This window comes from Erpetoichthys calabaricus, chromosome 12, assembly GCF_900747795.2.
Source record: "Erpetoichthys calabaricus chromosome 12, fErpCal1.3, whole genome shotgun sequence".
Classification (NCBI taxonomy): Eukaryota; Metazoa; Chordata; class Cladistia; order Polypteriformes; family Polypteridae; genus Erpetoichthys; species Erpetoichthys calabaricus.
In genome coordinates, this window is record NC_041405.2 from 53,687,406 (window position 1) to 53,700,883 (window position 13,478).

A 13,478-nucleotide genomic window follows, 5' to 3' on the forward strand; every position below is an offset into this window, starting at 1 on the left:
AGTCCATACAAGCATTGAACAGAGTAGGAGCAAGAACACACCCCTGACGAACCCCCGAATCAACTGGGAAAAACGCAGAGGTCCTGCCTCCACTCCACACAGCACTCACAGTACTAGTGTACAGGCCAGCCATGATATCCAGCAACCTCGGGGGGGATCCCACGAACCCTCAGGATGTCCCACAGGGCAGCTCAATCAACTGAGTCGAACGCTTGCCGAAAATCGTCAAAGGCTGCAAAGAAACTCTGCCGATATTCGCGTTTGCGCTCCATGAGAACCCTCAGTGCCAGGATGCAGTTGATGGTACACTTCTTAGGCGTAAAACCAGACTGTTCCGGTCACTGGTAGGTGAGCAAGTGATCACTGATCCTATTGAGGATGACCCTAGCAAGGACCTTACCCAGCACCGAGAGCAGTGTTATCCCCCTGTAGTTGCTGCAATCCAGGCGATCACCCTTCCCTTTCCAGATAGGGACGACAAGTCCTGTTTTCCATTCAGTTGGGATGATGCCAATCTTCCAAATAGAAGCAAAGATTGCTTGCAATGCCAGGAGGACAGCTTTACCACCAGCCTGAAGAAGTTCACCCCAGATAACACAGATCCCTGCAACCTTTCCCCCCCTCAGCTGGTTCACCACCTGTGCAATCTCAATGAGATTGGGTGGTTCACAGCTAATTGGAAGATCAGCCTCAAGAACCGTAGACCCAGAAATATCCAACGTCCTAGCCCGAGGATCAGCTTTCAACAACTGCTCAAAGTAGTCAGCCCTGTGGGTGACAACTGCAGTATCATCCGTAAGGATCGTTCCATCAGCTGCCCTGACTGCGACTCTCCGAGGAACAGATTCAGATGTGCGTAATGCTTCGATTCCTCTGTAAGCAGGACGTGGGTCGCTAGACCACAGATGGTGTGTCACTTGCCCACAGGTTCCTCTAACAAACACCTCTTTATCTGCCCTCAGAGCCCTCGCAGCCGTCCTTCTCAGTTCCTGGTACAGACCAGAGTTGCCATTGAGCCGTGCGCTGTGACTCCTCTCAATTATATCCAGGGTTCCCTGCGAGATGAAACACCTCCTTCTGGGAACACCGGTAACACCAGCACAACCCTCAGCAACCTTCAGGGTCTTGTCACGGAAGGTCTCCCTTATCACATTAGGATCGGCAGTCGTACCCAAATCTGAAAGTTCCTCACACAAACTGCGTGCAAACTCATTAGAAAGTTTAGAAAGAAAACTCTAATGAGATTTAACTGTAATTGACTAATATTTAATTCATAACTGTTTTTGATTTTCTGCCTGTGGCTAAATTTGATAAGCACATTGGGCAATGGGTTGATTCATGGTCTATATTTCAGTTAGTTACTGTGATATATTTTAACATTTTTCATTTTATTAGGAATTGGGCGTTGAAACACTAGGAACTTGCAGTGACTTTCAGACTGTTCCAGGCTGTGGAATCAGCTGTCGTGTCAGAAACACTGAGATGCTTTTCTGTACTACAGATGACAGCATTGCAGAGAAAGATTCCATGAATGCTCTTTTAGTTGAACTGGAAAGTGGAAACAATGAGAGAGAAAAAGTTTCAGTCAGAAATTTTGAAAGTTCAACTAAAAGTAAGTTGGGAAAAGGAGAACCAGTTTATGAATGATTAGAACATTTTAGATATGACCTTTTAAGAGGAACACACTAAAACAAATCAAGTATTATATATTTCTGTTAAGTTTTATATATTTCTGTGAAGTCTGAAATCCTTCAAGAAGCTTTTTTTAGCCACAGATGATTGTTTTTGAGTGGCAAAATTGACATCTTTTATCATTGACATGGTGCAGCCCATGGTAGCAGCCCTTCAGACTGGGGAATGGGATAGGTGTGACATCTGTTTGAATCCACAGAACAGCCATTCCTTGCAGCCTGTGAAGTATGAATAGGGGCATTGCCATGATGAGGAATGAGATTGATCAGTAGCTTTCTTCACTGCTTTTGTGTTAGAATGCCAGTTCAATGGCACATAAACCCTCAATTTCTCACACTGACCTACAAGTAATTTCGAGTCACCAGTTATTGTTACAGCAAAGACTGTATACTTAGCTTGATGTTTCAAACTCTCCCTCACATTCTCTTTGTTTAGAATTGCCAGAATCTAGAACATACCACGTACTGATTGGAAACCGTGAATGGATGAGAAGGAATGCACTTCAGATTAATAGAGAAATTGACAGTTCCATGATAGACCATGAGTCTAAGGGTCGCACTGCCATTCTTGTTGCCATTGATGGTAAGTAATAATGATTAGTGAAAATTGACAAGTTCGCTTTGTTGCGAGTTCCCCATAATCACTGAAATGTTTGCGATATTTGCCGAACTTGGCAAACTGCGTTAAAGTCAATGAAGAAGGACTAACTGAACTAGATTTGACTGATTTATAATGGTGCAGTCATCTTTAATATGTCCCAGAGAGCTAGGGAAACATGTGCCAACTATACTGGACCTATTATTGTGGCCAAAAAAGTGACTTGACCTGAGCTGTGCAGTATTGGTGCCAACCACCGTGCCTCCGTGATATCAAAGAAGAAAGTACGCAGTCATAGACATGCAATCATAGATTTTGTGAAAACAAAGTGGAAATGCAGAAATTGTAGTCAAAAATCAGAAAAAATATGTAGTTCTTTTAACGACAGAAAATTCAAAGTGGTGTGTTATGATTGAAGTTGCTGGGTCGTTCAATTTTTTTTTGAAGTCACACTGAAGGCTCTCCAAACTGTGCTGATGCTTTGTACTTTTTCTTCTATCAAAAAGATAGAAACGTGTTGTAAATAGTAATAAATCTTCCATTATTACTATTATTTCATAGAGTCTCCTGTGCACATTGGCAAAAAACCCTGAACAAACATTCTGGTTAATGACTCAAAACATACAGTTTTATCAACTTGAGTTATGGCAACAACTTCTATTTGCTTAATGGCTTTTAATATTTCTCAGTCAAATGGTTTTACTGTCTAGTATTTGATAATATAGGGCCATTTAAAACCATTTTCACAGTTGGTTACAAACCCAGTTGACAAACTGGCAATTCAAAGACATCAGCTACAACTAAAAAAGTAGGTGAACCTACTCAATGCAACGGTCTAGCCAAGCACTTTGGATACTTGCAATTAATACAATTAACATTTTAAAATCTTAAGTGTTTGTTATAATACATGACAACTTCACAAGCAGAGATAACTCTATTATTTATGCTGTATATGTGTGCTGTTCTAGTTAAGAGTTGAAATAGGAGAGGCTTAAGATTAGCACCATCTAATGGTGAAATTCAACATTTCTTTACTTGAGGCACAGCCTGTCTCTGGGCGATGATGTCATATAGCTGTGCCCCAGAGAGTAAAAACAAAGGGAGAGCACATGTTTGTCTCACTTCCTTATGCTTTGAATGTTCAGTTTGGCTTTCAAGGCATTGTCGTTTTACCCAATTCCAACTGGCTTCAGTACAGAAAGCAAACTGGAAACTCTTGTCTGTGTGGTCATTGGAAGGGAGTTTATCTGACTGTTAACTCAGGCAGTGCACTTGAGGCAGAGGGCAGAACAATCATATATTTAATCAAAACAAAGTGGAAATGCCAAAATCGTAATCAAAAGTCAGAAAAAATATGTAGGTCTTTTAAAGGTAGAGAATTCAAAGTGGCATGTCATGATTGAATCTGCTGGCTCGTTCTGTTTTTTGAAGTTGCGCTGAAGGCTCTTTAATCTGTCTATCCTGATGCTTTGTAGTATTTATTCAATCAAAAAGATTTGTAAAAAGTAGTAAATATTTCCATTATTATTATTTCATAGAGTCAACTCTGTTAGTATGAGGGTGTCAGGCTCCTTCAAGGTTTGCTTTCACTCTCGCCTCGTCACGTGACTAATTATTATGCATACATAGGGCTCTTACCTCTTTGTCTTATGTTGACATGGAACTCGAAGATCGACCTGCATATTTAGCTACAAGCACAGATAACTTGTTGCATAGAGTCTGTAATGCAAATGATCAGCATTATATACCCAGGGGGCAGTCCCATCAGTGTTGGCTGTTACCGCTGTGGAGGACATCATAAAGCATTATGGGGCACTGGTATTAAAGAAAAAAAATAACCATAAATAAATAATTCGACGAACAAAGGCGAATGTGACTGCAGCAAATTCGCTGCGAATAACATTTTGGCAAAATTTGCTGATTAACACCAGTAATATACTGAAAACACTTGCAGGCAATATACTGAAAATGTTTGCAAATACTAAACCTAGACCTTTTAGAAATCTTGTTGCACGAAATGATGACAAACTGATAAACACCACTACTCAGTATTAAATCAACAATAATCATGTGACCTCTCAAAATAATGAAGATAATTAGAACTCATCATTACTTAGTCCTGTTGTGCAGTAAATGTGAACTGATAAAAAAAAATGCTCTTTTTAAACTTCACTTTATAGGTGTGCTATGTGGATTAATAGCAATTGCAGATACAGTTAAACCTGAGGCTGAATTAGCTGTACTTGCGTTAAAATCCATGGGCTTAGAGGTGGTGCTAATGACTGGTGACAACTGCAAAACTGCCAGAGCTATAGCTTCACAGGTAAGTTTTTGTTGTTCCCACCCTGATACCTTTTGTCCTTGAGCTTAATGTACTGTAAGGCTAAGTATTATGTGTAGCAGTACTCAGTAGCAAAAATAAGAACACTTACCATCCACAGATGACCTAAGCCATAATAACAAGTTTCAAAATTGGATACAGGCCACACAAGCATACACACTGTTCATGTAAAGCATTAGTGTTCTTCCTATATCCACATGAATCCTTTCAAGGTCTTCAGTTTCCTTTCATTTTGCAGATGAACAGATTGAGTTGTGACTTTAAATTGTCTAGCTGTTGGGTATTGAAGTGTCAAGGTTTGAACTACCACCCTATCCAGGACTGGTTCCTGTACTATATTTATTAATCACTTCATAGACTGTGTCTACTACAGTCATGGCCGAAATTATCGGCACCCCTGGAATTTTCCTTGAAAATGCACCATTTCTCCCAGAAAACTGTTGCAATTACAAATGTTTTGGTATACACATGTTTATTTCCTTTATGTGCATTGGAACAACACAGTAAAACAGAGAAAAAAGCCAAATCTGACATCATTTCACACAAAACTCAAAAACCGGGCTGGACAAAATTATTGGCACCCTCTACTTAATATTTGGTTGCACGCCCTTTGGAAAAAATAACTGAAATCAAGCGCTTCCTATAACCATCAACAAGCTTGTTACACCTCTCAACTGAAATTTCTGACCACTCTTCTTTTGCAAACTGCTCAAGGTTTCTCAGATTTGAAGGGCGCCTTCTCCCAACAGCAATTTTGAGACCTCTCCATAAGTGTTCAATCGGATTTAGATCCGGACTCACTGCTGGCCACTTCAGAACTCTCCAGCGCTTTGTCTTCAACCATTTCTGAGTGGTTTTAGAGGTATGTTTGGGGTCATTGTCCTGCTGGAACACCCATAACCTCTGACGCAGCTTTCTGACACTGGGCCCTACATTGCTCCCCAATATCTTTTGGTAGTCTTCAGATTTCATGATGCCTTGCACACAGTCAAGGCATCCAGTGCCAGAGGCAGCAAAACATCCCCAAAACATCTTAGAACCTCGACCATGTTTGACTGTAGGTACTGTGTTCTTTTCTTCGTAGGCCTCATTCCGTTTTCTGTAAACAGTAGAATGATGAGCTTTACCAAAAAGCTCTACCTTGGTCTCATGTGTCCACAAGACGTTCGCCCAGAAGGCTTTTGGCTTCCTCAAGTACATTTTGGCAAACTCCAGTCTGGCTTTTTATGTTTCTGTGTCAGCAGTGGGGTCCTCCTGGCTCTCCTGCCATAGCGTTTCATTTTGTTCAGATGTTGACGGATAGTTAGAGCTAACACTGTTGCACCCTGAGTCTGCAGAACAGCTTGAATACGTTTTGAAGTTGATTGGGGTTATTTATCCACCATTCGGACTATCCTTTGTTGCAGTCTTTTATCAATTTTTCTCTTCCGTCCACGTCTAGGGAGATTAGCTACAGTGCCATGTGTTGTGAACTTCTTGATTATGTTGCGCACAGTGGACAAAGGAACATGAAGATCTCTGGAGATGGACTTGTAGCCTTGAGATTGTTGATATTTTTCCGCAATTTTTGTTCTCAAGTCTCTCAGACAATTCTCTGCTCTGCTGTGTGGCACACTCAGACACACAACAGAAAGGTTGAGTCAACTTTTCTCCATTTTAACTGGCTTCAGGTGTGATTGCTATATTGCCAGCACCTGTTTCTTGCCACAGGTGAGTTCAAACGAGCATCATATGCTTGAAATGAAACGATTTACCCACAATTTTGAAAGGGTGCCAATAATTTTGTCCAGACCATTTTTGGAGTTCTGTGTGAAATGATGTCAGATTTGGCTTTTTTTCTGTTTCTTTTGTGTTGTTCCAATGCACATAAAGGAAATAAACACGTATATACAAAAACATTTGTAATTGCAATAATTTTCTGGGAGAAATGGTGCATTTTCTTGGAAAATTCCAGGGGTGCCGATAATTTCGGCCATGACTGTACATATTTACTGTACTGGATTAAATTTTTCCAAAAAATTAATGAAGTTATTGAAATGCTGAATAAGACTAAATATTGCATGTAGAAGGAATATTTTTTTCTGTCGAATGTGATTGTTCACATGGTCAAGGTATAAAGACAGTAGGCAAAGAGATAATTTGATGGAAGTTAAACTGATCAAAACAGTTGTCATTATCAATTGTTTCACCTTTTTTCTTTATAGCTGTACCCTCAAATTTGTCTGTGTGACATCCATCCATCCTCGTCCTCTTATCCGAGGTCGGGTCGCGGGGGCAGCAGCTTGAGCAGAGATGCCCAGACTTCCCTCTCTCCAGCCACTTCTTCTAGCTCTTCCGGGAGAATCCCAAGGTGTTCCTAGGCCAGCCATGAGACATAGTCCCTCCAGCATGTCCTGGGTCTTCCCCGGGGCCTCCTCCTGGTTGGACATGCCCGGAACACCTCACCAGGGAGGCGTCCAGGAGGCATCCTGATCAGATGCCCGAGCCACCTCATGTGACTCCTCTCGATACGGAGGAGCAGCAGCTCTACTCTGAGCCCCTCCCGGATGACTGAGCTTCTCACCCTATCTTTAAGGGAGAGCCCAGACACCCTGCGGAGGAAACTCATTTCAGCCGCTTGTATTCGCGATCTCATTCTTTCGGCCACTACCCATAGCTCATGACCATAGGTGAGGGTAGGAACATAGATTGACTGGTAAATTGAGAGCTTTGCCTTACGGCTCAGCTCCTTTTTTTACCACGACAGACTGATGCAGAGCCCGCATCACTGCGGACGACACACTGATCTGCCTGTTGATCTCCCGCTCCATTCTTCCCTCACTTGTGAACAAGACCCCGAGATACTTTAACTCCTCCACTTGAGGCAGGATCTCGTTCTCAACCCTGAGAGGGCAATCCACCCTTTTCCGGCTGAGGACCATAGTCTTGGATTTGGAGGTGTTAATTCCTATCCCAGCCGCTTCACACTCAGCTGCGAACCGATCCAGAGAGAGCTGAAGATCACGGCCTGATGAAGCAAACAGGACAACATCATCTGCAAAAAGCAGTGACCCAATCCTGAGTCCACCAAACTGGACCCCCTCAACACCCTGGCTGCGCCTAGAAATTCTGTCCATAAAAGTTATGAACAGAATCAGTGACAAAGGGCAGCCCTGGCGGAGTCCAACTGTCACTGAAAACAGGTTCAACTTACTGCCGGCAATGCGGACCAAGCTCTGATACCGGTTGTACAGGGACCGAACAGCCCTTATCAGGGGGTCCGGTACCCCATACTCCCGGAGCACCCCCCACAGGATTCCCCGAGGGACACGGTCGAACACTTTTTCCAAGTCCACAAAACACATGTAGACTGGTTGGGCGAACTCCGATGTACCCTCCAGGACTCTGCTAAGGGTGTAGAGCTGGTCCACTGTTCTGCGACCAGGACGAAAACCACACTGTTCCTCCTGAATCCGAGGTTCGACTATCCGACGGACCCTCCTCTCCAGGACCCCCGAATAGACTTTTCCAGGGAGGCTGAGGAGTGTGATCCCTCTGTAGTTGGAATACACCCTCCGGTCCCCCTTCTTAAAGAGGGGGACCACCACCCTGGTCTGCCAATCAAGAGGCACTGTCCCTGATGTCCATGCGATGTTCCTCCTCGAACCGCCACCTTATCCCCTCCTCGAACCGCCACCTTATCGTGGTGGAGGGGTTTGCGTGTCCCAATGATCCTAGGAGCTCTGTTGTCCGGGGCTTTATGCCCCAGGTAGGGTTACCCAAGGCAAACTGGTCCTAGGTGAGGGATGAGACAAAGTGTGGTTCAAAAGACCTTCTATGATGAATAAAAAATTTGGACGGCGTTTTCCCTCGCCCGGACGCAGGTCACCAGGGCCCCCCTCTGGAGCCAGGCCTGGAGGTGGGGCTCGATGGTGAGCGCCTGGTGGCCTGGCTTGCACCCATGGGGCTCGGCCGGGCACAGCCCAAAGAGGCAATGTGGGTCCCCCTTCCCATGGGCTCACCACCTATGGGAGGGGCCAAGGAGGTCGGGTGCAGTGTGAGTTGGGTGGTGGCCGAAGGCAGGGACCTTGGCAGTCCGATCCTCGGCTACAAAAGCTGGCTCTTGGGACATGGAATGTCACCTCTCTGAAGGGGAAGAAGCCTGAGCTAGTGCGCAAGGTTGAGAGGTACCAGCTAGATATAGTTGGGCTCACCTCAACGCACAGCTTGGACTCTGGAATCAATCTCCTTGAGAGGGGCTGGACTCTCTACCACTCTGGAGTTGTCCCCGGTGAGAGGCTCCAAGCGGGTGTGGGCATACTTATTGCCCCCCGACTTGGAGCCTGTACATTGGGGTTTACCCCGGTGGACGAGAGGGAAGCTTCCCTCCGCCTTCGGGTGGGGGGATGGGTCCTAACTGTTGTTTGTGCGTATGCACCGAACAGCAGTTCGGAGTACCCACCCTTTTTGGAGTCCCTGGAAGGGGTGCTAGAGGGCGTACCTTCTGGGGACTCCCTCGTACTGCTGGGAGACTTCAATGCTCACGTGGGCAATGTACAGTGAGACCTGGAAGGGCGTGATTGGGAGGAATGGCCCCCCCGATCTGAACCCGAGTGGTGTTTTGTTATTGGACTTCTGTGCTCATCACGGATTGTCCATAACGAACACCATGTTCAAGCATAGGGGTGTTCATATGTGCACTTGGCACCAGGACACCCTAGGCCTCAGTTCGATGATTGACTTTGTGGTCGTGTCGTCGGACTTGCGGCCACATGTCTTGGACATTCGGGTGAAGAGAGGGGCGGAGCTGTCAACCGATCACCACCTGGTGGTGAGTTGGCTTCGATGGTGGGGGAGGATGCCGGTCAGGCCTGGTAGGCCCAAACGTGTTGTGAGGGTCTGCTGGGAACGTCTGGCAAAGCCCCCTGTCAGAAGTAGCTTCAGCTCCCACCTCCGGCAGAACTTCAACCACGTCCCAAGGGAGGTGGGGGACACTGAGTCCGAATGGGCCATGTTCCGTGCCTCTATTGTTGAGGCGGCTGACCGGAGCTGTGGCCGTAAGGTGGTCGGTGCCTGTTGTGGCGGCAATCCCCGAACCCGTTGGTGGACACCGGCGGTGAGGGATGCTGTCAAGCTAAAGAAGGAGTCCTACCAGCCCCTTTTGTCCTGTGGGACTCTGGAGGCAGCTAATAGGTACCGGCAGGCCAAGCGGAATGCAGCTTCAGTGGTTGCTGAGGCAAAGACTCGGGCATGGGAGGAGTTTGGGGAGGCCATGGAGAACGACTTTCGGACGGCTTCGAGGAGATTCTGGTCCGGCGTCTCAGGAGTGGGAAGCAGTGCAGTGTCAACACTGTGTATGGTGGGGATGGTGCGCTGCTGACCTCGACTCAGGATGTTGTGGGTCGGTGGGGGGAGTACTTCAAAGACCTCCTCAATCCCAGTGTGATATTTTAAGTTTAATACTTCTATACTTAATAAGTAGGCAAATTTCAGCTACTCTGAATTCACAAAATAATATCATTTAAACAATCTTTCACATGTGCTGGCTAAATTAACATATGTTGAAAAAATATGGTGGCATTGTGTATGGTTGGCCAAAGATTTAATTGGATGGGTGGTGGGATGCATTAATATTTTTTTTTTCTCAGTACGATTCAAGAAAATGCATTTCTGGATATACAGTGGCATGCAAAAGTTTGGGCACCCTTGCTTAAAAGGTCCGTTACTGTGAATAGTTAAATGAGCAGATGATGAACCGATTACCAAAAGGCATAAAGTTAAAGATGACACATTTCTTTAATATTTTAAATATGATTACATTTTTATTTCCATCATTCACAGGTACAAAATACCAAAAAAAATTTAAAGGGCTTAAAGCAAACGTTTGGGTGCCCGACATGGTTAGTACTTAGTAACACCCCCTTTGGTAAATATCATGGCTTGTAAACACCTTTTGTAACCAGCTAAGAGTCTTTCAGTTCTTACTTAGGCGTTTTTCGCCCATTCATCCTTGCAAAAGGTTTCTAATTCTGCCACATTCTTGGGCCTTCTTGCATACACTGTTGTTTTTAGATCTATCCACAGATTTTCTGTGATTTTAGGTTTGGGGACTGTGAGGGCTTTGGCAATACTGTCAGCTTACACCTCTTGAGGTATTGTAGATTTTGAGATGTGTTTCGGATCATTATCTTGTTGTAGGACCCATCCTCTTTTTTAACTTCAGCTTTTTTTTTTTCTTTTTTTTTTACAGATAGGTGTGATGTTTGCTGCCAGAATGTGCTGGTATTTATTTCAGTCCATTCTTCCCTCTGCCAATGACATGTTCCCTGGCTGCAACACAAGCCCAAAGCATGATCAGTCCACCCCCATGCTTAATAGTTGGAGAGGTGTTTTTCCTGGAATTCAGCACCCTTTTTTCTCCAAACATACCTTTGCACACTGTGGCCATAAAGTACTATTTTGACTTCATCAGTCCACAGGACTTGGTTTCCGAAATGCATCAGGTTTGTTTAGATGTTCATGTGCAAACTTCAGGCACCGAATTTTGTGGCTAGGATGCAGGAAAGATTTTCTTCTGCTGACTCTACCAGGAAGGTCATATTTGTTTAGGTGTCGCTGCACAGTAGAACAGTGCACCACCACTCCAGAGTCTTCAAAATCTTCCTGAAGGTCTTTTACAGTCAAACAGGGTTTTTTTTATTTGCCTTTCTAGTAATCAAACAAGCAGTTCTTTCAGAAAGTTTCCTTGGTCTTCCAGACCTCAACTTGACCTCCACTGTTCCTGTTAACTGACATTTCTTAATAACATGTCGAACTGAGGAAACTGCAACCTGAAAATGCTTTGTCATCTTGTTGTAGCCTTCTGCTGCTTTGTGAGCATCAATTATTTTTTTCAGATTGCTATGCAGCTGCTGAGAGGAGCCCATGGCTGCTGATTGTTGGGACAATGTGTGAGAGTCAGGGAATTTATAAAGCTTTGTAATTTGCATCACATGACATTTGCTAACAATGACTGTGAACAAGCCATAGCCCTATAAGCTAATTAAGGTTAGAGACCTTGGTAAAAGTTATCTGAGACCTCGGATATCTTGGGGTACCCAAACATTTGCATGGTGCTCCTTTCCTTTTTTCACTGTACCATTGTACAAAACAAAAACAATACACTAATCATGCATAAAGTGCTGAAAAGAAATGTGTCATTTTAACTTTAAATCTTTCGGTGAGTTTTGGTAACCTTTTGCTCACTTAACTATTCACAGTATCAGACATTTTAAGCAAAGGTGCCCAAACTTTTGCATGCCACTATATTTAGCATTTTATTATTTCAGCTGGAGTGTGCCATTGACAGTACTAAGCAGAAAAAAATGACAGAAGAGATATGGAAATGCTAGTATCACCAATGTCCTTCACTGTTACTGCAATGATCACTGCTTTACCAAGCACTGTGCTGCCCAACCCAACATTTAATGCTTTCTGTGATAAACATGAATGGTGTGTTATTTCCAAACTTGCGTACTATGAAAACATATTTCCTGTAGAGATGTTCAGCTTTGCTCTGGCCAGCCAAAATTCAGTTTCAAAAGAAGTATGTTCTAGCACCTACTTGGCCATGTTCCTTTACCTCCTGTGGCTGCTGCTTAAACATACAGTAATCCCTTCTCCATCGCGGGGTTGCGTTCCAGAGCCACCCGCGAAATAAGAAAATCCGCGAAGTAGAAACCATATGTTTATATGGTTATTTTTATATTGTCATGCTTGGGTCACAGATTTGCGCAGAAACACAGAAGGTTGTAGAGACACAGGAATGTTATTCAAACACTGCAAACAAACATTTGTCTCTTTTTCAAAAGTTTAAACTGTGCTCCATTACAAGACAGAGATGACAGTTCTGTCTCACAATTAAAAGAATGCAAACATATCTTCCTCTTCAAAGGAGTGCGTGTCAGGAGCACAGAATGTCACATAGAGAAAACAATCTCTAGCAAACAAATCAATAGGGCTGTTTGGCTTTTAAGTATGCGAAGCACCGCGGCACAAAGCTGTTGAAGGCGGCAGCTCACACCCCCTCCGTCAGGAGCAGAGAGAGAGATAGAGAGAGACAGAGTTTGTTTTTCAGTCAAAAATCAATATGTGCCCTTCGAGCTTTTAAGTATGCGAAGCACCGTGCAGCATGTCGTTTCAGGAAGCAGCTGCACAAAAGATAGCAGCATTTTTAGACGAGCGTCCATATCGTCTAGGTGTGCGAACAGCCCCCCTGCTCAATCCCCCTACGTCAGGATCACAGAAAGTCAGCGCAAGACAGAGAGAAGAGTAAGCAATCTAGCTTCTCAGCCATCTGCCAATAGCGTCCCTTGTATGAAATCAACTGGGCAAACCAACTGAGGAAGCATGTACCAGAAATTAAAAGACCCATTGTCCGCAGAAATCCGCGAAGCAGCGAAAAATCCGCGATATATATTTAAATATGCTTACATATAAAATCCGCGATGGAGTGAAGCCGCGAAGCGCGATATAGCGAGGGATCACTGTACTTGGAATTGACAGAAAAATATGTTGTAACTGAAGAATTGAAGTATGTCAATGAATAATATAAAATGTGACAGTTAAACGGAAATACAAGTAAAAGTGTAAATTTTAAGTCACCTAGACAACAAATAAGCAACAAATGCAACAGTTTGAGATTTTCAAAAGAAATACAGCAATATGTATAGACAAACAGTGAAACTGCAAAGCAGGGATGGAAATAGTCCTTAATAAAATTTAGCAAAATCACACTTCTGAAAAAAATGTTTTTATTATAGGGACCTGAACATATTACAGCTGTAAGAAAGGTGCTATATAGGCACCGACCCAACACAGACTGACACCA

The 13,478-nt window shown here is 44.0% G+C and overlaps 1 protein-coding gene across 2 annotated transcripts in view; it reads left to right on the forward strand.

Annotated features, from left to right (window-relative positions):
• Positions 1-13,478, forward strand: part of LOC114662180 (copper-transporting ATPase 1) — a 140,704-nt gene that overhangs the window by 109,937 nt on the left and 17,289 nt on the right. For both annotated transcript variants that reach the window (XR_003717965.2, XM_028815542.2), the window contains exons 17-19: positions 1,396-1,612; positions 2,128-2,274; positions 4,470-4,612. Coding sequence is in view for 1 of the 2 variants with exons in the window: in XM_028815542.2 (XP_028671375.2) it covers positions 1,396-1,612; positions 2,128-2,274; positions 4,470-4,612 (507 nt within the window). In the remaining variant the exon portion in view is untranslated. The remainder of the gene's footprint in view (positions 1-1,395; positions 1,613-2,127; positions 2,275-4,469; positions 4,613-13,478) is intronic.